The sequence below is a fragment of the Podarcis melisellensis genome (genome assembly GCF_964234715.1).
Source record: "Podarcis melisellensis genome assembly, chromosome: 4".
NCBI classification, from domain to species: Eukaryota; Metazoa; Chordata; class Lepidosauria; order Squamata; family Lacertidae; genus Podarcis; species Podarcis melisellensis.
This window is the reverse complement of record NC_138531.1, coordinates 52,055,374-52,083,231: the sequence shown is the minus strand read 5'-3', so window position 1 is coordinate 52,083,231 and position 27,858 is coordinate 52,055,374. Positions and strand designations below refer to the sequence as shown.

General features: G+C 40.9%; 1 protein-coding gene across 1 annotated transcript; it reads left to right on the top strand.

The window, feature by feature from the left end:
* On the top strand, window positions 1-25,574 carry MORC3 (MORC family CW-type zinc finger 3). Its single transcript, XM_081908724.1, has 17 exons — window positions 1-333; window positions 7,866-7,938; window positions 8,869-9,001; window positions 9,810-10,024; window positions 11,698-11,845; window positions 13,718-13,868; window positions 14,933-15,064; window positions 16,393-16,512; window positions 17,934-18,031; window positions 19,196-19,297; window positions 19,392-19,514; window positions 19,606-19,677; window positions 20,227-20,269; window positions 21,310-21,485; window positions 21,631-22,474; window positions 23,004-23,095; window positions 24,626-25,574. Exons 1-17 carry the CDS (start codon window positions 292-294, stop codon window positions 24,774-24,776), a joined length of 2,715 nt encoding a protein of 904 aa, XP_081764850.1. The 5' UTR covers window positions 1-291; the 3' UTR covers window positions 24,777-25,574.
* Window positions 25,575-27,858: the final 2,284 nt, after the last annotated feature.

Below are 27,858 nucleotides of genomic sequence, written 5' to 3'. Positions count from 1 at the left end.
CAACTTGAACTCCCCGCTCTCTGCGTACACACGTGCAGAGCAGGGAAGCCGAAGACGTAAACAGTGGAACCGAAAGGCCATGCAAGCGGCGGCCGGCCCTCCGTGACGTTTGCCCGTCGGCTGAGCCAAATCAACAACAGCGCCAGCCGCAAAGGAAAGCGAAGGGAAAATTATTGATTTTTTTCCAGCTCCGCCCAGTCTCCTCCCCGGAAATAACTTGCGCTGAAGAAGAGGGGCCTGGGAAAAAGGAAGCTTCTTTGCGGCAGCGGCTTTTGTACTGGAGGAGCTAAGATGGCGTCGGCCATAAAGGAGAACGGGATTCCTCTGAGTGCGGTGAGAGCGGGCGGGGAGGCGGCGGCTGCTGCTTTTTCCGCAGGGGGCCGCGGCAGGTTGCGTTTATGGGGCTTGCGAGGCAGAGGCGAGGTTTGGGGCGTCGTCCCGTAGGCGCTTTACCCGCCGCGGGTGGAGATGTTCGAGTTCTTGCCTTTCGCGCTCTCGGGGCGCCCGGTTGCAAATCCTCTCTGGGAAGTTAAATGTGCGGTTTTTCTGGGCTGCGGGAACCTCCTCCTCCCTCCCCCCCCCGGTTTCTGTCCCTTTTGCTCTCTCAGCAGCGCGGAGCGGAAGCGCTCCGAGGCTTCTCTTTAGAGAAACCCCTTTCTGCCGTTCCAAGTTGACTCTTGTGCAAAAAATTGTGCAAAATAAAATAAGAGGCAGCCGCTGGTGGGCTAATCCCATCCTTGCGGGAGAGGCAAATTCTCTTTCCCGTGCATCTCCCTAAAGGCGGAGGAGTTTGGCTCTCTTATCTAGATTTGGCGATCTTTTTGCAATGCTGCAGGCTCCTGACACCTCTGAAATGTCGCCACGCGCGTCGTAAATACTGCCTGCTCCTTTTGTGCCCTCGTGGGGGCGAGGTTCTGCGTGAGAAGGGGGGCGCACACAATACGGTGCTCGTATTGGAAGGAAGCGCGGGAGGGGTGAAACTGCCCTAATTTTTAGCTTTCGCTTTCCAGCAATTCGAGGGGAGGAGTCAGCAGAGGCAGGATTTGAGTAGTGTTGCTTTTGCCTGACAAATGGCAATAATGTATGCTCTGGCTGTGGTGAAGATACCCAGGTCTAGTGAGCACAGCAACTCGTCTCGGTAGACACATTGTGTGCATCTTGATAGGAATGCTATTTCACAGAACAAGGGTGGCCACATAAAATCTCTGCTCTGAGTTATTGTGGAGTGGGTTTCTGAGATATTCGGATCTTGCAGGAGAAGCGCTCTCACAAACCACAGCGATCTACTGGGTATTTAAGGGGTAAGGTGGTCTTTCAAATAACTTGATCCTGAGCTGTTTGGGGCCTTATATGTTTGTACCAGCACACTGAACTGGTCCCAGTAGCAGGTGTTCCTTGCTGGCAGGTCCTAGTTAGTCTGTCTATAGCAGGCTTCCTCAACCTCGGCCCTCCAGATGTTTTGAGACTACAATTCCCATCATCCCTGACCACTGGTCCTACTAGCTAGGGATCATGGGAGTTGTAGGTCAAAAACATCTGGTGGACTGAGGTTGAGGAAGCCTGATCTATAGTTTGGACTACCAAGTCATAGAGCAGGGGTCAGCAAACTTTTTCAGCAGGGGCCCGGTCCACTGGCCCTCAGACCTTGTGGGGGACTGGACTATATTTTTTGGGGGGGTGGGAAATGAACAAATTCCTATGCCCCACAAATAACCCAGAGATTCATTTTAAATAAAAGCACACATTCTATTCATGTAAAAACACCAGGCAGGCCCCACAAATAACCCAGAGATGCATTTTAAATAAAATGACACATTCTACTCATGTAAAAACACGCTGATTCCCGGACCGTCCGTGGGCTGGATTTAGAAGGCGATTGGGCTGGATCCGGCCCTCGGGTCTTAGTTTGCCTACCCATGTCCTAGAATTTCAGGAGAGTTTTCAAAGGTAGCTGTATATCTAGTGCATTTCAATATCTATCTGGAGGTTACTGTGAATAACTCTAAGCAAAAGTAAAGCTATGTAAGTGGTACCAAAGTTATGGCTACACTGTTTCTGTCTGCAAGGGACCATAACTGGTATATAAGCTTCAACTGATGAAATACACTGTGTGCCATAGACACCATGTGATTTTCCCCCTCAGTTGTAGGATTTTTTTTGTGAGACAGTTTAAAACATGCCCTCATCACCTTTCAGCAGGGATCTGTTTATGGAGCTACCTTCCAACTACCAGGCAGTGATCTATGCAAGTTAAAATCACTGGTAAATTTTTATTAAGTTACAGCTATACACAGAAAATATGGCAACAGCTAGAAAGATATAGGCTCTTATGCATAATTTCTTAGTTTCCCAGAATGGGTGGTTTTCAGCTTTTCAGGACCCTGGGCAACTGCAGGAGAGGTGCAGCAGCTGGGACTGCAGTGTAGGAAAACTTCTGTCCTTTCTCCCTGCTTTCCATTTGCTGCTCATCTCCTTGCAAGAGATGAGTTGCCCCATCATCCCTGGAAAATGCACTTGCCCCTGGCCTTGAGTCAAGGCATCTGAGTGGAGGGAGATAAAATTCCTGGGTTGGCATGGCTGACCTCTGGGCTAGGGAGAGGGGTGAGAGTGTTTCAGTTTAATTTTTATCTGTGGATGAGTGGGTGGGAGTATTGCTTTTGCTGTAGCAGCCAGGAGTGACTTAAGTCTACTGTGTGCCTAGTTGTGAGGCATCTGATCAAGGCCTGTATTTTAAAATGAGCTTAAAGATATATTTGCAAATGTTTGTATGTTTCATGCCAGGCAGAAACCAGCTGGCTAAGTACTTTGGCAGTTGTTTATCTTCCTGCTCTCCTGAACAAGGGCCCCCCTGATTTATAGCCGTAGCAGGAGACAAGTTTCTCAAAGTTGTAAAAGGGAATTACAGGCTGGGAGCAAATGTTACACTGACCCTACATATTACAGAATACAATCAAGCTGCAAAAACACTAAGAGTTGGTAAATAGTAAGATTTATTGTTTAACAGAAAATAATACCATTTGCCTCCCATCAGACTCTAGCCATATTTTCCTAAGGTTTAAGGTATACTGAGAGAGTTAAAGGGCAATAAATTTTGGGAAGAGCTAATGGGAAAAGCAGCTGGCTGGGAAAGGGGGGTGTAAACTGAAGAGGCTTCTTTTGAAGCTGTTTTTTACTGAGTTCTTTTTACTTTGCAAAGGCCTTTTCTTCTAAAAAGCTATCTATGTTATGTATGAGATTTGTTGGCTTAATGTAATTAGGCAAAGGATTTAGAAAGTAAGAAATGTTAGATTCTTATGTTAGATTCTTATTTCATTGATGGTGTGTGAGAATGTGAACCCAAGATCTCTGTTTAGATAGAATTTAATACCACGAGCCATTTGTTTTAGCCATTTGTTTTGGAATGCAGGGGCAACAGGGGCAAAAGGTGATCTGGTAATTAAGGTGCCTTGTTGAGGCAAATGTAAGATATATGGCTACTTGTCTGCCATTTATGGATAGAAGGAAATATAGTTCTTTTTCTCCCATAAAAGGTAATAGGAAATGGGTGTATCTTTTATGATTGGTTCTAGCAAACAGCCAATAGGAATTTCAACCAGGCTGATTGGACAGAGGCAGCCAAAGGAGGAGCAAGGGGGCTGGGCTGAGGAAATATAAGTGCTGGCCATCAGGGCTGGAAGGGGGCAGAGCTTTGATAACCATATACCACTGTGCCATCATTTATTTGTCAGACAAATAAATTATTATTTTAATTTCTCTATTGCTGCATTGAGTATTTCATTCCAGCTAAGCGTTAACCACAAGCAGGGTGCTACAGTTGAGCCCCTGAAATGGGCTCAGAACAGGTCAGGGAACCCCCAGAGCAGCACACTGGTAAGCTAAAATGCTTGCACTGACAGAACAATCTCCTTACAACTACAATGAATTTCTCCCAGAGTGATTTGGGGAGATAATGACAGCTGACTATAGATGCAAGCTTATTGTTCAAATTGGACAGAAGCATAGCAAAGACTGCTTGAAGCTCACTCAGTCTTTGACACAATATTACCTACATGCTGCTACACTGTGAAGCCCAACCTGCCTGCAGGGGCTGGGTTTCCTATCAAATTACTGTATTTTTCGCTCCATAGGATACTCTTTTTCCCTCTTAAAAACTAAGGGGGAAAGTCTGTGCGTCCTATGGAGCGAATGCAGGGGGGAGGCAGGCAGGACACAAGCTTTGAGTGGCTCTTGCAGGCTTTTCCCCAGGAGGGAGAAGGGACCACAGCTCCCCAACCTGTTCTGGGGTCGGGGGAAGCTCGGGCTTCCCCTGCCCCAGCCCCGCAGCTAAAAAGGAGAAGCCTGAAGCCCCTGGAGCGCAGCGAGAACTGCCGCTCTGGGGGTTTCGGGCAGCTATCCGCAAACCTTCAGAGCGCAGCGCTCCGAAGGCTTGTGCATAGCCATCTGAAGCACCTGGAGCACAATGCGAACTGCCGCTGTGCTCCGGGGGCTCCAGGCAGTTATCCGCAAGCCTCCGGAGAGCAACGGGAGTTCTCACTGCGCTTAGAAGGCTTGCGGATAGCCGCCTGGAGAGCGGGAGGGGTTGGTGCACACCGATCGCTCTTTCTTTCCAGGCTTTGCTTCGCTGGAGAGGCGCTGCACAGTTTTCCCTCTCTGCGCAGCGCCCCTTCAGTGAAGCGGGAGGAGAAATGGAAGGGGCTGAGCAGAGAGGGGGAGATTCTTTTTTTCCCTGTTCTCCCCCTCCTATGGTCCGATGCGTCCTCTAGAGCGAAAAATATGGTAAGCCTGAGGGGCAACTCTAATACCCTTTCACTTCCTTTGTTTCCGGCTTAAATAACCAGTCTAAAGGGAGTGGCAAGAACACTTTTATTGTGTTTGCACTGTGATGATGCATCAGGTGGAAGACAGATGCATGTAGCTACAGCTGAGGAGGATGAACAGTTCCACCCCAAAGTAATATTATGCCCTTTCCAGAATATTGCTTTTGATGGGGAACACATAGAATGTCTCATAAGAGATGTATTGTTTTTGTAAATCTTTGTCTGGTCTTGGATTTTCTTTCACAATCCTTGGTAGATTTTCAACTGATTTTAGTAAGAACATGTTGCTGCTGCTTCCATGTTTGCACTCTGGAGTCATTCATGCGGAGGTTGTGATCTCCTAGTCAGCAACTAATATTCTCAGAAAACCACTTAGAGAGGAGAATGAGGGATGGAGAGCCACCCTATCAAAATCCTGTTCTCTAAAACTTATTGTCAGCAAGCAGTATTGTCCCAGATGTTTCACTCTTAGTCTTTATGACCTTTACTGGACATTGGGAGAAGGACACAAAGGCCAAGGAGACAGAAACCTTTGGGGGCTCCAGTTGCAACTAGTCGTTTCGTTTTGGCGACTGTAATCTTGGTTTAAGGAGCCATTTGGTGCCTAGCTGGTATATCCAAGTTTCTAACACTGGTGTTTCTCCCAAGGGGTATCCCCCACCAAATTAGATTGTTTTGCAAAAGTTTATGTCCTGAAATGCCCTGGAGAGCTGGGAAAAAGTCAATATATTTCACATCTGGCAACCAGTTCTTTGACTTGAATACTGATGCCACTTCCCCTTGATTCTCTGCTGCTGCTGCTGCTTCTTATTCTTCCTCCTCCTCTTCTTCAGCGATCACTCATAGCTGAGTAAGATTGTATTCCATAAACACAGTTTCTACTAGAAATTCCCTGCTGTGCTCCTTCCTGCTGTAGGCCAGGTAGGAAAGAAATCAGAGGCTGCCTTCACATTACATGTGAACCAAGCAAACCATGAGAGGAAGGTACAGTTTGGAGAAGGAAGGAAAATGTTCTCTGTGTCCCACCTTCTTTGCAAAAAAGGTTGTGGGGACTTGTGCATTTAGAAACCATTCACCAGTGGAAGGGCTGAAAGGTTCTGTTGAGGTGGTGGGGAAATTCACTTCGTAGAAAAATGAACAACCTACAGATGGTGATGTTGGCAGTTCAGGTAATTGCAATACAACTCAAGCTATGGTCTCTTATGAGGAAAGCGATTTGGAGGGGATGCCAGATCAGGCAGAGGAAATAAGAAACACGTCTCTTCTTCCCCAGTGAATCAAAATGATGAAAGACGGGGAGAATCTAAGGGGGAGGAAAAGGAACCGCAAGGAAGGAAGACTGGATGAATATCAATTTGGCAATAATTTTGGACTGTGACTTGGCTGAGATTGCTGAAACTCTTTAAAAGAACTTTGTAAGAGCTTTTATATAGAAACTGGAGAAATATCTGTTTGGATTACTAGAAGGACATTAGAAGAGTCATATTGGCTGTCTGGATGACCAAGAATTTAAAGCTGGACTTGGGGGGGGGATTTGGGAAAAGTTACATCCTGCAGGGGGGGGGAACTGATTTAGAGTGCACATGTTAAACACTTTGAACAGGGGTCGGCTCAAGGAGGAGGAGGTTAAGGCAACAATGATAAGATGGGCACAGGATATTGGACCTCCAATAATGATGGCCGAATGGGAAGATCTTTGGAGAACAAATATGAAATTTACGGCATGTTATAACGTCAAAGAAAATATGTTAAAGATACAACACAGATGGTACCTGACCCCCTCAAGACTATCTAAGATGTATAAAAATTTAGCGAATATTTGTTGGAGGTGTGGTGAGAGTAATGGCAATATGTATCACATGTCGACATGTAGGAAGATCAAAGTGTTATGGGGTTTAATTTATGAGGAATTTAAAAAATGTTTGGAATAACCTTTTTAAAAAGACCCAAGGCATTTCTGTTCAGCATTGTTGGCAGGGACATCTTGAATACCTTTAGAGAGGTATTCTTATATGCAGTGGCTGCAGCTCGGACTTTGGTGGCAAAGGGGTGGAAGGAAAAAGTCGTCCCGACAATAACGGACTGGCAATATAAGCTACAAGAATTCGCTGAGATGGCGCAGCTGACAAATAGCCTGAGAGGCAATTCAAATCAAAATTTTATGGAAAAATGGGATAGAGCAGCTCCAAATTTTAATCCAAATGTAGAAGGTACTCACAATACAGTCATTGAATGCTTTTAATGTTGGAAGAATTGACCGCTGATGTCTCACAGTCTCGCAGCTTCGTATCATCAAAGTAAGTGTTTTGTACGATGCATCACAGCTATGACCCCCTCACTCTCGGAGCTCAAAAACAGAGCTTGCCGGCAGGGGGGAGCCCGCTTTTTGACACCTGCTGGATCCCACGTCCTCAAAATGCTCGATTTGAGGTTTTCCTTGGGGGCGGCTCGTGGGCCAGCCAAACGGCCACTTCCAGCCCATGGGCCTTAGGTTGCTGACTCCTGACTTTGAATAATTGTTGTTTCAGATAATTGTCAGATAGGGAGGTAGGAGTTCTTTTCATCTATTTTTCTATTCTTTTTGTTATTTTTCTTCTTTTTATATAATTGTGTTTTGTAAGGATCATAAGCATTCTATTTTATATTTTCTTTCTCTTTATTCTTCTTTTTTGATATTGCTTTTTATTATCTTTTTATAAACGTGTTTGGATTTTAGTGCTCAATTTGTTAAAACCTTCAGAATTATTATTATTTAAATAGAAACCAATCCCCAGCTGAGCCCCATGGTGTGTAAAGCTTTTGGGTCAGGAACTCAATATACTTCTGAGTCAATGAGGCATTGCACCTTTCTGCGTACCATGTTTTCTTTCGTTCTTACAGTGCCTTTTAATGAATTTTGCAGATGGTGTATATTTGTGATGGTTTATCTAAAGTAAAACTTCGTAACTGCTTTGCATTGCAACACTGCATCTGTATGTACATTGCAGATGTATGTACCTAGAAGTTTAATTATTTTGATTTTAATGTGTACACTTTCTGTTGTTTCAGCTATGTCCAAAATTTTTGCACACAAACTCTACCAGTCACACCTGGCCTTTCAGTGCTGCAGCTGAACTTATAGGTATGTGAACAACATTGTATTTTTGCAAGCTAAGCCATACTTGTTTTATATATTACACGGGAGCAGTTTTTTCTAACTGGTTGTTACATCTTTAACAAACTAAAGCTGCTATCCATTACCACTTACCTGGGAGCAAACTCCATAAAACTCAGTGGGGATTACTTCTGAGTAGGTTGTGCTGTAAGACCCTAATAAAAAGCTTTGGCTGGTGGTCCAGCTACGCCCCTATCTGGACAGGGATAGCCTAACTACTGTTGTCTATGCTCCGGTAACCTCAAGGTTACATTACTGCAATGCGTAGGAGGGCTGCCTCTGAAGATGGTTCAGAAACTACAGCTAGTGCAGAATTCAGAGACCAGGTTGGACTGCCTCTTTCCGTATGAATCTATCCAGACCCTGAGATCATCTTCTGAGGCCCTTCTTCGTGTGCCTCCCCCTTGAGAGGTCCGGAGGGTGGCAACGTGAGAACGGGCCTTCTCTGCAATGTCTCCTCATCTGTGGAATGCTCTCCCCAGGGAAGTTCGCTTGGCGCCTTCATTATACACCTTTAGGCACCAGGCAAAAGCATTCTTTTTTAACCAGGCCTTTGGTTGATTTGATTGACATCCTGTGCCCTTTAAAAATGTGGGGGGGTTTGCCGGGGGGGCATTATTGGGTTGTTGTTTTATTTTGTGGTTTTATATTTTGATTTTATTCTGTGAACCGCCCTGAGACCTCCAGGTATAGGGTGGTATATAAATTCAATAAATAATAATAAAATACAGAAATATTGTCCTGCCTGTGGACTTCCCCTTAGGCATTTGGTTGACCACTGTGAGAAATGAGGTGCTGGACTAGATAAGACCTCTGGTCTGATCCAGCAGGGTGGTTCCGTTTTTATTATTGAAGATTACTCTTGTTCTTAATTTTTGCACCACTCTTTATTCTCAGATAATGCCTACGATCCTGATGTGAATGCAAAACAGATGTGGATTGACAAAACTGTTATAAATGAGAACACATGCTTAACATTTATGGACAATGGAAATGGTATGAATGCAGACAAGTTGCATAAGATGTTGAGGTGGGTAAAGTTTTAGTGGTGTGTGCAGTCTGTGGCTTTTGATTGCATGCTCGTAAAAGTATAATGTAAGAAAGTTGCATTTTTTAGGACACCAAATTTATTGTACTTCAGTTTAGACAACATAAATGATTCACAATTATGTGATTATGTGCCCATGAAAAACTAATACCGGCACTTCTGTATGGTCTAAAGTGTATTTTACAATGAGACAGGTGCAAATGCAGTGGCCTTTATCCAGGGTGCTCTTTGGGTAAGTATAAATGCCATGTATATGTGCTTCTGACTATCTGTGTTGGTCTGTTTCCTCAATCTGCTGGAGCTATAACTCAGCAAGGGTTTGAGACCCATCGGCTACCATCACCTGGTTTAACTGGCCAGTCAAAGCTGTTACCAGGGTGTGGTCACTTTCCCATGCTGACAGCTTGTAGGAACCACAGGTGAGAGCCAAAAGCAGGGTGGGAACCCAAAGGTGAGCAAACTACCCTAGAAAGAGCAGTGTGTCCCCCACCCCTAACACCCAATACAATCTGGTAGATTGTCTACATCACAAGTAACGTGCACTAGCAGATACCATTTTTTTCTGCATCATGATTATCACAATGTATTTTTCAAAATATGAATTAGCCAGGAATAAAGTGTTACATTATGTTTGAAGCTGAAAGAAGAATACTGTTTAGGAACAGCAGCTGGTTTATTTTAACTCCACTACAGATTTGGGTAGTTGAATCCGCTGATTTAAATCAAATCTCATAAGCAGCACAGCACTATGATAAGCACTTCCCCCTCTTTTCAAACTCATGTGTTTCAGCTTTGGCTTCAGCGACAAAGTTGCATTGAACGGCCGTGTTCCAGTTGGATTGTATGGAAATGGATTTAAATCAGGATCGATGCGCCTTGGGAAAGATGCAATTGTTTTCACCAAGAATGGAGAAATCATGAGCGTGGGCATGTTGTCACAAACCTTCTTGGAAGTTACGAAGGCAGAACATGTAGTTGTTCCCATTATAACATTCAACAAGAAACATATCCTTTCGATGATTTTGAAGCCCAAGTGATAGATTGTATCTGGGATATCTGTTTTTCAAGATGATCTCTTATTCCAGCATTACTTCTTATATACTGGGCAGTAGTTGTATACCAGTACTGTATTCCAATAGAATTTAAGTCTCTCACCACAGAAGCTTGGCTTGGGGTCTATGCTAATGTCTCCTCGGTGCTAGATGAATAGCTATTTCTATTCTCAGACTTTTAACTCTTGAAGAAATTAATGTTAACTAGTTTTATGTTACTAGGCTTTATTTTTTGTTCTATGATTTTATTGTTCTACCTTTAAATGTATATATCACAGGTGGCAAACTGGATCTGACTAGTGGACCTTATCCTAATCCACCACCACTCACTGCATGCCAGCTTTGACAGGTGGACCTGATCACCCACCTCTTGGTCACATGACATAATGATGTCAGGTGATTTACACCTATCACAGTCCAACAATCACTGCAGCCTCTTCTAAAGACACATGTTTATATATAATAAAACAGAACTCAGAAGTGCAGCCAAACCATGGTTCCCGAACGGCTTAGTTGCCAAACAAATTGGCTCCCAAACGCCACAAACCCAGAAGTAAGTGTTTTGGTTTGTGAACGTTTTTCAGAAGCCGAACATCCGACGCTGCTTCTGCACTCAATTGGAAGCCACATCTTGGTTTTTGAATGGTTTTGGGAGTCGAAAGGACTCTTGGAACAGTTTAAGTTCGAGAACCGAGATACCACTATAGAAAAAAGTGTCCCACCCCTCCAAAAAGAGAGAGGCCAATGATGATTTAGCATGCTCAGTTTCCACCGGCTGCTCAGTGGCTGTTGTGGGAGATGGAATGGAATGGAGTATGCTAAGGAGAGCATAGCTGGCTGTAAAATCAACAGGGCACACCTCGTTGCAACATTTTGTTGCAGGTCTCTTTAGTATTTTTTATTGTAAGCTGCCAGGGGGAAATTACATTGAAGAGCAGCATATAAATTTATGACATAAAATTGTAAGGTTGAAAGGAAGTAAACGGCAGCAGCAGAAAATGAGATTTTTTTCCTAGGCTGGAACTAGAAAAGTACAGTCATACCTTGGGTTGTGAACGTGATCTGTCCAGGAGGCACGTTCGCAACCCACAGCGTTCACAGCCTGAAGCGCTGTGTCTGCATACTAGTGTGATTCGATTCTGCGCATGCATGTGACGTTATTTTGCACTTCTGCACATGTGTGAGCACCGAAACCCAGAAGTAACCTGTTCGAGTAATTCTGGGTTCGGCACAGTCAGTAACCCGAAAACGCACAACCTGCAGCTTTGTAACCCAAGGTATGACTGTATTCTACAGTTTTCCTGATTTGGATATTAAATAGGAGCATGCAGTATGAAAGGCAGGTTAAAAGGCTTAAGCTGACAACAGATGTGTTCCATTTAATTATATGCATTATGGTTTGTAACAACATAATTACACATAACCGATTACCATAGGATCATAGTTTTAAATATTTCATTGTAGTTGTATATAGTCTCTTGTTATGGGGTGGACTTTTAAGTGGCAGCCGCACAATAAATGCTCATCAGTTTATTCATTCAGGAGAGATTTAGATGGAAAAGGCTATAAGCTATCTGAGCAAGGTTTAACAGTTCTTAAATATGCCAACTCCTTAATATAATATACGGGAATTAATGAAACGTGAGAAATCAGCAGCCAGCTTGAAGGCTATCCTGGAACATTCTCTGTTTCCTACTGAAGAGGAGCTGCTTGCAGAGCTTGATGCTATTATAGGGAAAAAAGGAACAAGAATAATTATTTGGAACCTTCGAAGGTGAGAGAAAATCCATTGTTAATAGTCGAGCTGGTAATGCAGCATTGATGTGTGCTAATTTGATATAGTTGCACAAAATTGGTAAACAAAGCATTATATGTTACTGCTTTATTGTTTATATTTCTTTTAGGACACATTATATTTACTTCACCCCATCTACCTTACTTCAAATTCTAATGTTAATCATGGATGAATCAAGCAATCTGGGATGAACTCCCATGAAAAATGTTTCCCAAAAATCACTTGACACAGGTCCCTCTGAGTCTTGGGGGAAGTTTCACCATGTGCTTTTAGCGTAGTAAACTGAACATGGAAATTAACTTTGCTTCAAACATCTAAAATACGTTCCCTTGAAACAAATTTTATAATTGCAGACCATGAAAGGGCCACTTTTTACATTATATTTCCCCCAAATTGCAGGTATATTGTGAACAGGGAAATGGCTCTCTCTAGTGATAAATGTGCACAACTTCTCTACCGTGCATGCTGTTTTCACCAGCAGAAATTAAAGCTTTCCTTTCCATATTTTCATTCACCATGGGACCAGAGAGCTATGTACTCTTCCCTTGCTAAAGGGGAAATCGTTTAGGATCATTTCCAGCTATTGCTACTTTTCAAGGAGTATCTAACAATGGTGAAATCTAAGGAACACTAGGCTTTGCATTTCCCCTTTTCCTAAGATATTAGAGTATGAGACGTGTCCCTCAAGCAATATAAAGCATAAGGCAAATTCAATATTTTATTTTTAACAATTAAAAATTTCAACAATACAATGGAGGAGGAAAAAGCAGAATGAATGAAATAATATTCGCAAAGTGAAATTCAACACTATTTAGTGAAAGAAAAACGGGCCATATTCCTACAGAATAGAAGCCAAGGATAAAGGGGAGCATGCTTGACCAACTATATATACGTAGTTGGAATAGTTGGAAGATGCTAAATAGTCTCCCATTTCATTGCTGGCAACTGAATATCCCAGAATGCAAATGGTTAAAGGACAAACACCCAGGTTTCTTCCATAGCATTCTTGGCATATGCAAGTATACAGCGCTAAAAGGTTTTGTCCATTATGCTATTTCTCCTTGCTGTCAAGTCAATTGACTGTTTTGGCCATACCTTTCAGAGGACAAAGACTTAAGTTAACAGAGATTTAGTTCCAATTTGATTTCAGGATAATTAATATTCTATCAACACCCAACAGACAGAGTTCTCAGTTGTTTAGGAGAGGCATAAAATAAGCATATAAAATAACAAATGGGGCTCTCTGCTAAGTTGACTAGCCTGATCTGCTTTCGTCAGGAAACTGTAGAGTCAAAATGACCGCTCCCCACATTAAATGGGGGGCGTCATTTGCGTGGTCGTGGGCAGCCCCTGGACCCTATGCGGCACCATTAGCACAGGCTTGGCTTTGTCTCCCCCCAGGTAGGATACCTGGAGGTCTCCGCCTACCTCAGTCAGTTGCCCAATCCCGCCTGGGGAAGTGCTGCCAAGGTGATCAGGCCAAGTAGGGGGAGGAACTACCTGCCCACACAATAGAGGGAGGATCTTACCTGGGAATCGTCAGTTGGCTTCAGAAATACAAAAAGACAGAAACGTATTTTATGTTTTTAAGATGGCTATAGCATTGCTAACAGAGTCCAGATGCTATGGTTGAATTTCCCTGTCTAGTTAGAAGTATGTACTGGTAGTTAAAATGTAGCAGCATAGCATAAATCAAGGAGAGATAATGATGTACCCTCCAGAAATGTTAAGCTACAACTTCAGAGAAATGTTTAATAATACTTTAAATGGTGCTCATTACTGAGGGCTGCTATTGCTGTATTTATATATAGTATTGTTTAAATTCAAGTTTCTTTAAATGTCCTTCCACAGAGAGAAAAACGAACAAACAGAATTTGATTTCGATACAGATAAATACGATATTAGGATTCCTGCTGATTTAGATGAAGTAACAGGGAGAAGAGGGTATAAAAAACAAGAGAGGCAAGATCAGATTGTTCCTGAAAGTGATTATTCATTACGGGTAATGCTCACTATTCATTTTTTCCCTATTGGTTCTAATGTTATTCTCCACTATGTCTGTACGTGGTATTATATACAGAATCATCACAGCTGTTCTTTTCGCATTGGACCCTAAAAAAAATCACTGTTAAAATATGCTTATCTTAAAAGTTCGGGGTCGGGGTCACCAGGTGTTGGGTTGAAATAAACGACAGACGAATGACAAGTGTCATATGGGAGGCATCTCCCGAGCATGTCTCGGGGAGTCCCTTTTATTGAATATTACAGCCTTGCCACATATGTGCTTGTTGCTGATTGGTTAACACAAATACAATGCAAAGGTTGCATATAAGCATTAATCATCAATAGATTAAAGATTGGGAAAGGGAACACAGAATTGGACAGGCATGAAAACCTCCTTATTAAACTAGTGATTGATATAGCAAGACTTAAAAGAACATAACTATCACATTCCGTAGATGTGGTCAACCATGCATTGAGAACAGGTCAGGGTACGATGTTTCATGAACTCAATGTAAACTGAACATTCTAGGGTGGGTGAAGAAGGAATGCTTCAGCTTAGAACGGTTTGCCAAAGTCATGTGCAGAAGCAAAACTTCCCATCATTCATTTATTCCATTTCACTAAGTTGTAAGACTTCTAGCCCAAAGATGATGAAATGAAATTGCACTGTGCAAATGGGCATTCTTCCTGGCTGAAATAGTCTACAAATATACTGTGATGGACTCTCTCTGATGCTGGTGGTTTTGCAGAAGGGGGACTGAATAATTTTCTCTTTAACATTCAGCAGACACCTTACTAATCACTGTATCTGCCAGTGTCACGCTGTTCTGTCCCACACATGCAGAATCCAGTGTTTAACATTATGTATAATCTGGACACATGTTGAATGTGCCATGTGAGTTCTGATTGCTTACTTAATATCATTTGACTTAAATTTGCAAAATTTGGATAGAACTCCAATTTACATATTTTACAAGCTGTATGCTGAAAACTTGTTACTTGTTTTCTTTTAAATTGCAAAATGTACGAAAAATTAACCATGTACTTTCCGTTCCTTTTCAGGCTTATTGCAGTATCTTATATTTAAAACCAAGGATGCAAATAATTATAAGAGGACAGAAAGTACAAACGCAACTAGTCTCCAAAAGCCTTGCTCACATAGAGCGAGATGTTTACAGGCCGAAGTTTCTGGCTGTATCCTTTATTACTTTGGGCTGCTGCAGACTGACCAAGAACGGCTGGCCTAGTGCACGTGAAACCTTTGACTCTTCTCTTCCCTTCTCTCCCCACTTGGTTCCACTATCAGCTCAGATTTTAAGCATGATTTTAAGCAAGAAGCTTTGTTGTCATTTGTGATATGTTGCAGAAACATTCCCATTTAGGCTTGCCTGCTATTGCTTCATAGGTGAAAAAAATCCAAGGTTTTTTGTACATGCATATCTCTCTTCTTTAGAAAGACCCAATAGTAGTGTATCACCTCCTCACTCTCGTTGCTTTGGCAGTGGCTATGGTATACAGCCTAGTAACATGAATTTGGGGGGGATTATTCAAAAAGCAAAGGATTACCACTTAGCTCTAGTAGTGCCTTCTATACAGTTGTCCTGAGGTGATATATCGTAAAAACGAGCAAGGATAATTTCCAATGTAACCTACAGAATGGGGCACAGAACTGGAAAGGCTAGAGGCAAGTCCATCAACAAAAGTAGTGGGACTGGTGGAATTTGAGTGACCAAGAGTCCTATGTTAGTGGCAGCCAGCAAAGGAAAGCAGTTGCTAAATAGTTGCAGTTCTTTTTTTAAAAAAAATGGTTATGGTCACTGGTTAGAATGTGAAAGTTTGCTAGTCAGAGAACAAAATTATAATCATCCCTTTTTATTTTAATATCAGTATGCATACAGTTCATATGCATATGCATAAGCTCAGTTGTTCCAGAACTGTATTGAAGAATACAAGCAACTGATCCATAGGATAGAATATTAAATTTTAAATGAAATAAATTGGTCTTAGGTTTGTCACCAACTTTAGGATTGGAGCAGTGTTATGCAAGCATAGTTTTTTATTCCTAAATTTGGTTTTACTCCATTTGGCTAAACTCGCTGGCTTTGGATTCATTTAGTAAGTAAGATAATCAATACAATATCAGAAATTGCTACTGTTCTTAAAACAGGAAAAAAAGTTGTTAAGCTATTTCTTCACAAATTATAATTCTCTTTATTAAAGGTTTTATCTAACTAACTTTCCTTTAATTTGTAGTTTAATTTGAAAGTACTGAGTTTTCTTCGCTGTAATCATGAAGTTTTTTTCCCCCAGAGAAAAACCTATCTATTTTCAAATACAATATATTTATTTTACTATATACAAAATGATTGTTATATTTTGTACTGTAGCTTGTATTAATGGTTAATACTCTTTCACATTCTTTGGGGCTAGTGGAATTATCTTTTTAGACAGCTCTGTTTAGAATGAACTTTCAGTATGAAGAGAACCATATTTTGATATTTTCCCTAACTTACACAAATAAGCCCAAAACTGTAAGAATTACTTTTGGATTCAACTGTCGAAATAAAGACCACTATGGAATGATGATGTACCACAGAAACAGACTAATCAAGGCTTATGAAAGAGTAGGCTACCAGCAAAAGGTGAGAGAAGTTCATATAGCAATAGTTCATCTTTCCACACTTTAATTGAAACTTGTTATAGTTAGTCTTGTTGATGTAAAATTCCATTTTTGTATATTTTCAAAGCGCGGTGGACCAATTATCCATTGGTATGTTAACGTATTTAATAAACACGGATGTATAGAAATTGATCTGCTCAATCTATACATTAAAATATTTAAATTTATGACTAAACAGAGTGATTACTCTACTCCATGTTCTGTTTCACTTCTACTCCTTTCTTTGTACTGCCTAATTCTTGCCTTGCCCCAGTCTCACCCCCATCCAAGAAACACAAAGTAGCTAACTGCCCCCAATCTTTTGCAAACGGCAAAAAGGGGCAGCCTTTTAACTCAGTGTGTTCGACATAGAGCCATTGTTTCAGGAGTTCTGTTTACACCTGCATGTAGGTTTAACGTAGGTTTAACATGCTTATAGTCAGATTAATTTTAAGATAGCTATTCTTTAAATTACTATTTTAAATATATATATATATGGGAGAACCCCCCCCCAATATTTAAAACATTATAAAAAATGGTTTCTACACCAACAAAAATCTGTCTTTTAATCAAAACGGTTTTCTGCAAATTTTTGAAAATCCTTGTCATTCTCTGAGAAGCAAGTTGTAAACATGCAATGACATCACAGCAGCTCATTTAGTAAAGTCTTACATTCTGGGGGCAGCCAGCCAAGGGTTGTTTTTGACATCTAAAACACAAGGCTGAGAATTCTTTGTGCAGTCAAGAATTAACATTTCATCCTTCTTTACTGCACATTTTTCTTTCTAGCCATTCCCCCCCCCTGCAAGTAACTGTTGTTGTTATTTTTTATTGAATTGATATACTGCCCTATACCCGCAGGTCTCAGGACGGTTCACAGGATACAATTACAATATAAAAATGCAAAATACATAATCAAAGTGAAAACAAGAACAACCTAATAACAGCCCCCCCAAAAAAGAACTACTGTCACTGAAAGCACTGTGATGCTTAAACTGACAGAACTGTATGTGTATCCACTGTGTTCTGATTAACTGCTTGATGTTGAATGTTGCCATTCCCAACTTTGACTAATAAGTCTGAGCATTCTGAAGCCAATCTACCCCAATACCTAGCTCCAAATTCTAAGTCGTTTCTCAACCTCCCATTTACTTTTAAGTAGAAATTCTAAAGGGGGTAGCAGAGGCTTGCTTAGAAGTTAAAACAATAAACTTCATTTTCAAGAAGTTCTTTATCCAAGCAATTGAACTTGGAATAATCCCTGTTCTGGCATCTTTTGTGATGGAACTTGTATACTTGTGTAAATCTTTGTTTAAAATACTGGAAATTTGTGTTCTTGGTGAAAACGTTGGTCTATCTTCCTTGTCTATATGCTTCCCCCACCCCACCACCACCCCTTTGCAGGCAAACAACATGGGAGTAGGTGTAGTTGGGATTATCGAATGCAACTTCCTAAAGCCAACCCATAACAAACAAGATTTTGATTATACTAATGAATACAGGTAAGAACGTATTCCAGGATCCTATTTTCACAGTAGCCAAACAGATGCCAGTGGGAAGCCCACAAGCAGGGGCTGTGTGCAATAGCACTTATGATTCCAAGGAAACTGGTATTGAGATGCTTACTTCCTATGAGATACTAGGGATAGAACCACCACCATTGCGGCTAGTAGCAGTTGGTCGCCTTATATTCCATGAATAGCTCTAAACTCATCCCAGTGGGTGGCCATAGCTAAATTCCCAGTCTGCACTAGACCATGGCTTAGCAGTACATTTCTAAACAAGCCACGAGCTGGCTTGTTAAACTAACCAATAAACCAGAGTTTGTTTCCAATCTGTATTGGGAATCACTTTGAGATGCCTTATGGCAGGCTTCCTCAAACTCGGCCCTCCAGATGTTTTGAGACTACAATTCCCATCATCCCTGACCACTGGTCCTGCTAGCTAGGGATCATGGGAGTTGTAGGCCAAGAACATCTGGAGGGCCGAGTTTAAGGAAGCCTGCCTTATGGGAAGGTTTTCATACAATAAGTAATAATAATAACAGCAGCAACAATCACCACCAGAGTTTCAGGTCCATATGTAATGACAAGTTAATGGTCAAACTAAGCTCTGCTGTCACTTAAGTTCTCCAGGCTATGTGAGTCAAGCACATGAGCCCTAAGGCTTGTGGAAGTCCCTTCTGCTCATGCATACAGAGCTGCTCTCCCAACAGTGGTGTCATTACCACTTTACCTACCCTACCTCCTTGGGTAGAGAAATAGTAGGGTGCTGTTCAGGCACACTGTCTCTGTAGCATTCACTCTGCAGTTAGGAGCACTAGAGCCGTCTCATTGTATCACACAGCTTGCCTATAACTCACCCTTTGGCTTCATTTCTTGTTTTTAGCATTATTTACACAAATATATCCTAAAGGGAGGAATTTAAAAGCATCTGAACCAAATGCAGAATCCTACTGTAACTTGTTAGGAGTTCAAGATTTGGAAGGAATAAATAGATTACGCGTTAGCACATTTCTAGTATGTTTTCCTTAAATGCATAAGTGATATTTCTGCTCATTGTTCTTTCCCAGTAGTACTTGCTTTCTGTAGCAACTGTCAATGTATGTTTCATATTATACAGAATGTATTTTGTTGAGACACAACTTTGTATTTCTTGCTTATTAGGCGTACAATGCAAGCGCTTGGTGAGAAGCTAAATGATTACTGGAATGAGATGCAAGCAAAGAAACTGGATTATCCTCAAGAAGAGATGGTTGAAGATTCCCAGTAAGTTTTTCTAAAAACATAAAACTCAGTCATAATCTGTTCTTGGTTTAAATTATATTTGCTTAGTTTTAATGCCACTTACACTCCGTTACAGGAATCGCCCTGATCAAACCTGGGTTCAGTGTGATTCATGTCTAAAATGGAGGAAGCTTCCAGATGGAATGGATAAATTGCCAGAGAAGTGGTATTGTTCATACAACCCTGATCCTCAGTTCAGGTAAAATAGGGAGAAATTTGGCAATTCGTTTTTTCTCAGATTGCATTTGCTAGCTGAATTAAAAATATATATATTCCTTTCTTAAAATTAGAAATTGCAATGTGGATGAAGAACCTGAAGATGATGATTTATTAATTCCATATGAGAAAAAGTTTAAGAAAAGGTGAGCATTGAATAAAAACAGGAAGTTGAAATGTTGGCTTTTTAATGTGTTCCATCAAACAATTTTGAAGACAGGCACTAGGAAGTTTATTCTGTAGAGTTTTAAATGGACAATATACTTCCTTCTAGCAAACCCATTATGTTTCGAATACGTTTTTGTTATTTGTTTAAGTCAAGAAATCCACAAAAGAATTCACTAGTCCAAAACATACCTTCATTTGACAATACAAAAGTGAACTTTGTCCTTTTCACTAATGGTTGTTTGCTCTCACCATTAGAAGTTACAGTGAGCTACATAGAATCATAGAATTGTGGAGTTGGAAGGGACCTTGAGGGTCATCTAGTCCAGCCCTCTACAATGCAGGGATGCTGCCCACAGCTGTCCCTTGATGGGCCCAAACCACCAGCAGCCAGACACACTAACCCATTTCAATACTGGAGGGCTATAACATAAGTTATTGATGCAAAAGGTCACGTAAAACAACAACTTAATATTAGAAAGCATATATATACGGAGCATAAACCATGATACTTTTTCTTCTCAATGCAGAGACAGGGAGAAATTAAAGAAAAGGATGGAGCTTAGCCAGCAGGTACGTGACTGATTATCTTGACATGTTTACTTCTTTGTTTGTGGAAGCAATGCTAAATTACTTGCAAGTTTTCCTATACTGTACCAGGTTCATTTTTTGCATGAAAAGCAGCAAAGGATACTTTAGCTTCTTCCTCCATTTTTGTGTGTCTTGAATATACATTCTCTCCAGGTCAGAATTTAGCCAAGGATATAAACTTTCCTAGGGGTGAAGGCAGGATTATGATCAGTGTACCATGGATTGACAGTTGGCACTTGCCGCTTTACCAACTGCAGAAAGAGTAGTGTAATAGTTGAGGAGGCAATTCACTATTTCCTGGCTCCACTGCTGGATACAAATGCTGCTGTCATCAATCTCCCTATCTTCTCCACTCTGAGGATGCTGAATAATCGTAACACTTGAACCATGGAAAGAGGTTACAGCAGTGGAAGATGATTGATTATGGTCAATGCCATCTAGATTGGTGGCCAGCACTGCCTTCTGTGGGAGAGAGTTTTGTAGTTTAACTATGTGCTGCGTGTAAAAAAAAAGTACACTGGTACCTCGGGTTAAGTACTTAATTCGTTCCAGAGGTCCATTCCTAACCTGAAACTGTTCTTAACCTGAAGCGCCACTTTAGCTAATGGGGCCTCCTGCTGCTGCCGCGCCGCCGGAGCATGATTTCTGTTCTCATCCTGAAGCAAAGTACTTAACCCGAGGTACTATTTCTGGGTTAGTGGAGTCTGTAACCTGAAGCGTATGTAACCCGAGGTACCACTGCACTTCCTTTTATGTGTCCTGAATCTTCCTGTTTCTGTGCGTAAGTATATTTGATGACTGTTTACATATTCTCATTCAATCTAATTTACTCAGTAGTCAAATTTCGAGGTAGAGCGATATGGCTAAAACCTGTAACTGAGCTGCCAAGGCTTTTCCCGCAGCCCATCCAGCCATATATGTTGTCATTTTGTGGTGACTGCAGAGAGTTCAAGGAAAACGTCGCAGTGGTGGAAGTGAATGTTTTCTTCTCTAATTGTAATGACATAATGCCGTTTCTACAGATTTATAACGAAATGTATTTACAAACAACGGCTGCCTTGTCCAGTGCACCTCCATTATTGAGTGAAACTATTCCAATGTTTCATGCAGAAGCTTCAAACGTGTCGCTTACGAGACCTCAAAACAAATCAAACAGCAGCACATCAGTATCTTCTCCTCATTCTGATCCTGAAAATAGGTCGGTAAATAAAATGCAAGAATATTTCCACCTACTTCCCCCATTTGCTTGTGCTGGTTTTTTAAATTAACATTTTCTGGAGCTTAGCCTTTAAGGGGAAAAAACTGGTAATATGATTTCTGTTTCTTTGCTTTTGTTTCTTTAGCCTTAAACGAAAACTTTCTAATGCTGATGAACCACTACCTTTTAAGATCACAAAAGTGACTAGCCAAGCATTTGAGAAAAAGAAGCAAGATGATGATGATGTTATCATTTTGGAAGAGAACAGTACTCCAAAACCTGACACTCTGGAATGTGACATCACAATAGTAAAAGTTGAAGGTGGGGCTGATGTTGATTTCAGTAATATTGAGGGAGAAATTTCTATGAACAGAGATGCTTGTTCAGAAACAAATGGTTCAAAAGGAACTGCAGCAACACAAACTGAAACAGAGGAACTTGTAGTAAAAAAGGAAGAAGCTGAGGGCAATGCAGATAATCAGCTGTCCAGATCAGAACATGAAATAACACTTACAGAACATCTTCATGTTTCGGAGGCTGATATTGTGAATGCAGACATTAAGATAAATGAATTAAGCCTTCAACTGCTTTCATCCAACAGTGAAAAAGAAAAATATCAACAGCAATGTGATACATTGGTTAAAGAATTAACACTGGTAAAGCAAAAACTAATGGATACAAATGGCAAGCATGTGCAAAAGGGAATATGTCCTCAGTCCACAGAAACAAAAAGTATAATATCAGATGCAGAACTCAAAAAAGTTAAAGAAAAAAGTAAAGAAGAGATATTCATTCTGTATGAACAGGCATTGAAAGACATGAGAACACTGAAACAACAGTGTGATACTCTGCAGAACTTAAAATCTGAATGTAGTAAATGTAAAAACATTGAGAATAAAAGTGAAGCAGATGACATGGCTGTGCAACTGGGTGATGTTTTCAGACAGCTGGACAATTGCAGCGTTGAAAGAGACCAATATAAAAATGAGGTAAGTTTCATAATTCAGTACATAGAAAGGCTGGGTTGATATTTAGATTTACTTGTTTTGGGTTTCAGTCTCACACTTAACCTTAAATCCATTACCTTAACTTAATTTTAATGGAATGTATATAAAAGGGTCTTTCAGAGCATGCATTTCCTACAGAATTCAAGTGCCTTTGAAATCAGTGAGACTTAAATAAAAAAAAGTTCTTTGGAACTGAGAAATTAGCCAGTGAGAACATCCTTTGACTTGAGGTAGCCAGATTTGGTGGAAAGAGAAGACCTACTATAGAAAAATAGTGTTTAGTTCAGATTTGTGCAAACCAAAATATTGTAAGTAAATCAGATGTATCAGGCTTCCGGAAAACATTTACAAACCGGAACACTCACTTCTGGGTTTGCGGCATTCAGGAGCCAATTTGTTCGGCGGCCAAGCCATTCAGGAACCAAGGTACTACTGTATACTGTAACAAGTATTTCACTTTTGTTTTTCATTTTCAAAAATGCAGGTATATAAAGCTTTGATTTACTTTCAGATTGAACTACTGGAAATGGAAAAAACTCAGCTGGGCTTTCAATGTGAGCAGCTGAAAGCAGAACTTGCAGAGTTAAAAACTAATGGAGAAAGGTATATATTCCTACTAAGAAGCCCGATTTGTGCATGAAAAAGCATGGAAAGGCTCTAAACGTACACTTTCATCGATTTTCAAACCTACCTTCAGGAAACCTTTGCACATGAATGTCTACCAAGAATCCATATTGCAGAGAATTCCTAAGCACGAAGCACACACTCAGTTCAAGCAGGGCATTTACCAGTTTGGGGTCTCGTCACCCACCTTGCCATGTCAGTGAAGACTGCAACCTAGAACACACCCAACATTCTCATGTTGCTGTGCAATGCTGAGGAATAAGATAATTGTGAGGAAGCTCTTTTACTTTTCTTCTCTTTGAGGAACTGATGGCAATCTTCATAGACAGGACTAGCCCACGTGGTGCCATCCAGATGTTGTTGGACTCCCATCAGCCACGGCCACCATAGCCAGTGGTCAAAGATGATGAGAACATTTGGGGCAGGGATGTGCATTGGCTATCCCTGTTCTAAGGAAACTCAGGCATCTCCATAATGCTGTTTATACAGTGATGCCTTGGTTTACAGCCATAATCCGTTCCGGAGGTCCAGTTGTAAACCAAAACAGGTGGTAACCCAAGGCGCACTTTCGCCAATGGGGCACCCAAAACAAATGGGTTGTAATCCAAAAAAAGGGACACACACTTCAGGGTTTGACGTGGTTGTAATCCAAAATGGTTGTAATCCAAAACCGTTGCAAACCAAGGTACCACTGTATCGTGCTACACCATCCAAACCACTGATCTAAACAACCTAATTCATTGCACCCAAATACTACATGCCACGTAAACCACTTAAAGGTTTTGATGGTGAAGCATGATATTAATCCTACTTTTGAATGAATGAATGTCCTAGTGTAGCATGTGATTGCTGGTGCAATCATATGAACCTTTTCTTGTTGTTTGTAGCTGTAGCAAGTATGTAGGAAAATGATCTATACAATACCAAAAACAGTTTTACATAAATACTGTTTACTATTTCTGGTGAAACTTATTTTCAGACATTTTCTATATTAAATAAATAAAATTAATAGACAAGGTGAGCTACAATATAATATCTCTATTCTATGTAACATTTCAATTTAATTGGTTTAAAGTGTCATTTAATGTATTCTTTAAAACAATGTATGTCAAATTTGTAACAGACTATAAAATAGTGATAGAAATGGGAAAGGAATGAATGAACAGTTGAGCAAATGATGATTTAAAGCATGGGTAGGCAAACTAAGGCCTGGGGGCCGGATCCGGCCCAGTCGCCTTCTAAATCCAGCCCATGGACGGTCCGGGAATCAGTGTGTTTTTACATGAGTAGAATGTGTCCTTTTATTTAAAATGCATCTCTGGGTTATTTGTGGGGCATAGGAATTTGTCCCCCCCCCAAAAAAAAATACAGTCTGGCCCCCCACAAGGTCTGAGGGACAATGGACCGGCCCCCTGCTGGAAAAGTTTGCTGACCCCTGATTTAAAGTGCTGAACTTATCTTCACCATACCTGTAATTTTAACTGATGTTCTCAATCTTCTCTTTCTTAGCGTGAAGCTGCGATCCCTGCGAGTTAACGTGGGACAGTTACTAGGAACAATAATGCCTGAACTTAATGTGCAGCAAATCAATCCTGACATTGGCATAGTTGATGAAATTCTAGGGCAAGTTCTGGAGCAATTGCGTGAAAGCACTACTTAATTTTGTTCCCCCTGCAATCTCAACATACCTTATTGTCACATTTCCAGCCTGAAAAGACTGTTCATTTTAGTGCCATACTACACATGAAAACTGGTCTGGTTTCCTTTTAGGCCTCTGCCTCAAAGGGGCTGCTTTTTATTGGAACTGCAGCTTCTGGGGTTGGGGGTGAGGGTAACATTTTCCTTCCATACTGTGGTTTGTGACAAAAATCACCCTTCCCCTGAAACAGCTATTAGCCCCAGAAGGATAAGCTACTGGCAAGTAGCATTTCCCCCCAAATTACTAGTATTTTATAGAGGCCTGTGAGTATTTCTAAACTTTGATACATGATTATGTATTATAAGCTGATTAAAAGTATTGTAAAACAAATGTTATGTCACAGTATGTTTCTAAAACAAATATCAACTCACGTTCTTAATTTTGATAAAGTTGTCAAAAATTACTATAGATATGTACCTTTTTCATTTTCTTGAAAGCAACATTTTTCCAATGAGTGGTTATTGATATTTCAACCTTATAGTGTATATGCTAGTTAAGGGTATTGCAAACAAATTCTTTCAAATTATACTGTTTTGTTTAATTAAAAGATAACAGTTTTTCAAAATATGGCCACATAGTTCTAAGGAGCAATTTTTACATACTTTTTTTCTTTAATTATGTATTTGTTTTTCATTATTCTCTGATGTATTGTACAGTCTGGGTTGAAAAAAATGTGACTCTATGGAGAATATTATTTAAATTTATACTGTACATTAATACTTTGAAGAAAAGTGAATAAATGTAAATAATTTTTTAATTTCCATGAAGTTAATCAAAAGATGTATATTTTGGACTAAATGGGGGGCACATCATGGTGTTCTGGGTGACAAGAAGAATTCTGTATCTGGGCAAATGGTTCCCTATTAAAAAAACCTGCCTTTTTTGTTTCTTTCTAATTATGAGCATTTACAGCACCGTCCTAATCATGCCTACTCATTGGTAAGCCCTACTAAATTCATTGGGCCTTACTCCCACATAAGTACTTAAAATTGTGTACTTGTTTCTCATCTTAGCAAACTAAATAGTTATCTCCATAATCCAGCAAGTTAACTTGAGGTGCAATCCAGTAATTTGTATTTAACTGTCAGGACTTGTGGCTTTACCTCATGGGATAGCAGACCCTCGCACCTTGTCAAGAACTTCTGATGAAACTCAATTGATATTTCAACAGCATTCTGTCTATAGTTTGTAGGGCTAGTCCTGAGGAACTCCTGTTCTCTTAGGCATGTGGAGCAGTTCAATTCACATTAATTTTAGCCTTCCAGCCGAACTACATGTGGATACCTGGGTGTTTGGACTGATGTCAAATTCACATCCAATTCCTTTCTGGTACATGCATCTGATTTAAAAGTGTGTGTGTGGAAACTATACTTACGCATTATATCCTTTTCTTTGATTCCTAAGAGAGGTTTTTAGGACTCTCAGTTCCTTTGATTTTAAACCCCCTGCAATTCAGGAATCTGCCCCAAATGGGGCTCAAACCCACAACCCTGAGATTAGGAGTCTCATGCTCTACCAACTGATCTATTGTTGAGGGTGATCTTAGTTTAGGGAATGGGAGTTGACTATTAGACTACAATAGAGGCAAGTCTAACAGCGGGCTTTGGACAGATGGAGAAGTCTCTTATCTTTCTCACTGTAAACTCTATTAAGTTGGGGTGGGGAAGGGTTACAGTTCTTGAAAAGTTGAAAACTGCCCCACCAGAGAGAAATAATGAGCTGTCATTACAAGTTAACTTCCTATGCCTCCCCATCCATTACATCAGGGCTGCTAGATGATAGAATGAGATTTACTGGTATATCTCTGGGTGATTTACAGTTGATCAGCAAGCTTTTCCATATATTAATGAAAAAGCTCAATTAGGCTGGTCAAGGAAACAAAAATATTTGGAGGGGAGAATCAGAAGTGGATTTTTGCACCAAATGACTTGTTAGCTCAGTTCTGGAACTGCAAATCTATCTTCTCAGTGGTGGTCTATGCACGCCCATCTCACAAACCACCTCTTGGTGTCCTCCGGGTTAATCATATGCAGCTCCTTCAACCGTTCCTCACAAGGCTTGGTTTCCAGACCCATGATCATCTTGGTTGCTCTCATCTGCGCACATTCCAGCTTGTCAGCATGCTTCTTACATTGGGGTAGCCAGAATTGGACACAATACTCCAGGTGCAGCTTGACCAAGGAAGAACAGTGTGGTACTATAACTTCCCTTGATCTGGACACTATACTGTACTTCTGTTGATGCAGCCTAGAATAGCATTAGCTTTTTATGCTGCTGCATCACACTGTTCACTCATGTTATGCTTGTGGCCCACTAAGACACCTGGATCCTTTTCACATGTGCTGCTAGTATGCCAGGTGTCCCCCATCTTATATTTGTGCAGCTGGTTATTCCTTCCTAAGTGCAGAACCTTACATTTGTCCCTGCTGAAATTCATTTTGTTGGTTTTGGCCCATTTCTCCAATCTTTCATCATTTTGAATCCTGATTCTGTCTTCGGTGGCATTAGCTACCCTCCCAGTTTGCTGTCATCTGCAAATTTGATCCCCTCAATTCCTTCGTCCATTGTCATTCAAATAGTGTGTGTGAGGGTCATCTTGTGGCTGGTTATGTGGGGAGGGGTTTCTTCCCCTCCCCCAATATTTTATTCAAGTTGGCACCCCTAGCAAGAAATATAGTGACAGGGAGATGCAGTGAGAGGTGGCATGACATCAGTTTTGACTTACCTAAAGGTAAAGGGACCCCTGACCATTAGGTCCAGTCGTGACCAACTCTGGGGTTGCGGCGCTCATCTCGCTTTATTGGCCGAGGGAGCCAACGTACAGCTTCCATCTACTTGTAATTAAATCAGAATAAGTTTTCCGTATATAGCTTATGTCTCAATCTACCTGCAAACAAATTGGGATGCATGCACAAAGAACAGGCCATCTGGAAGTGGTGCTCGAGATGTGGAGCAGCCCAATAAAACTCCCTATTGAGTGACCAAAGTCTGAACTATGACATTCTATTCAGATATATGTGCTTGGGCTAATAGTAGGTAGGGA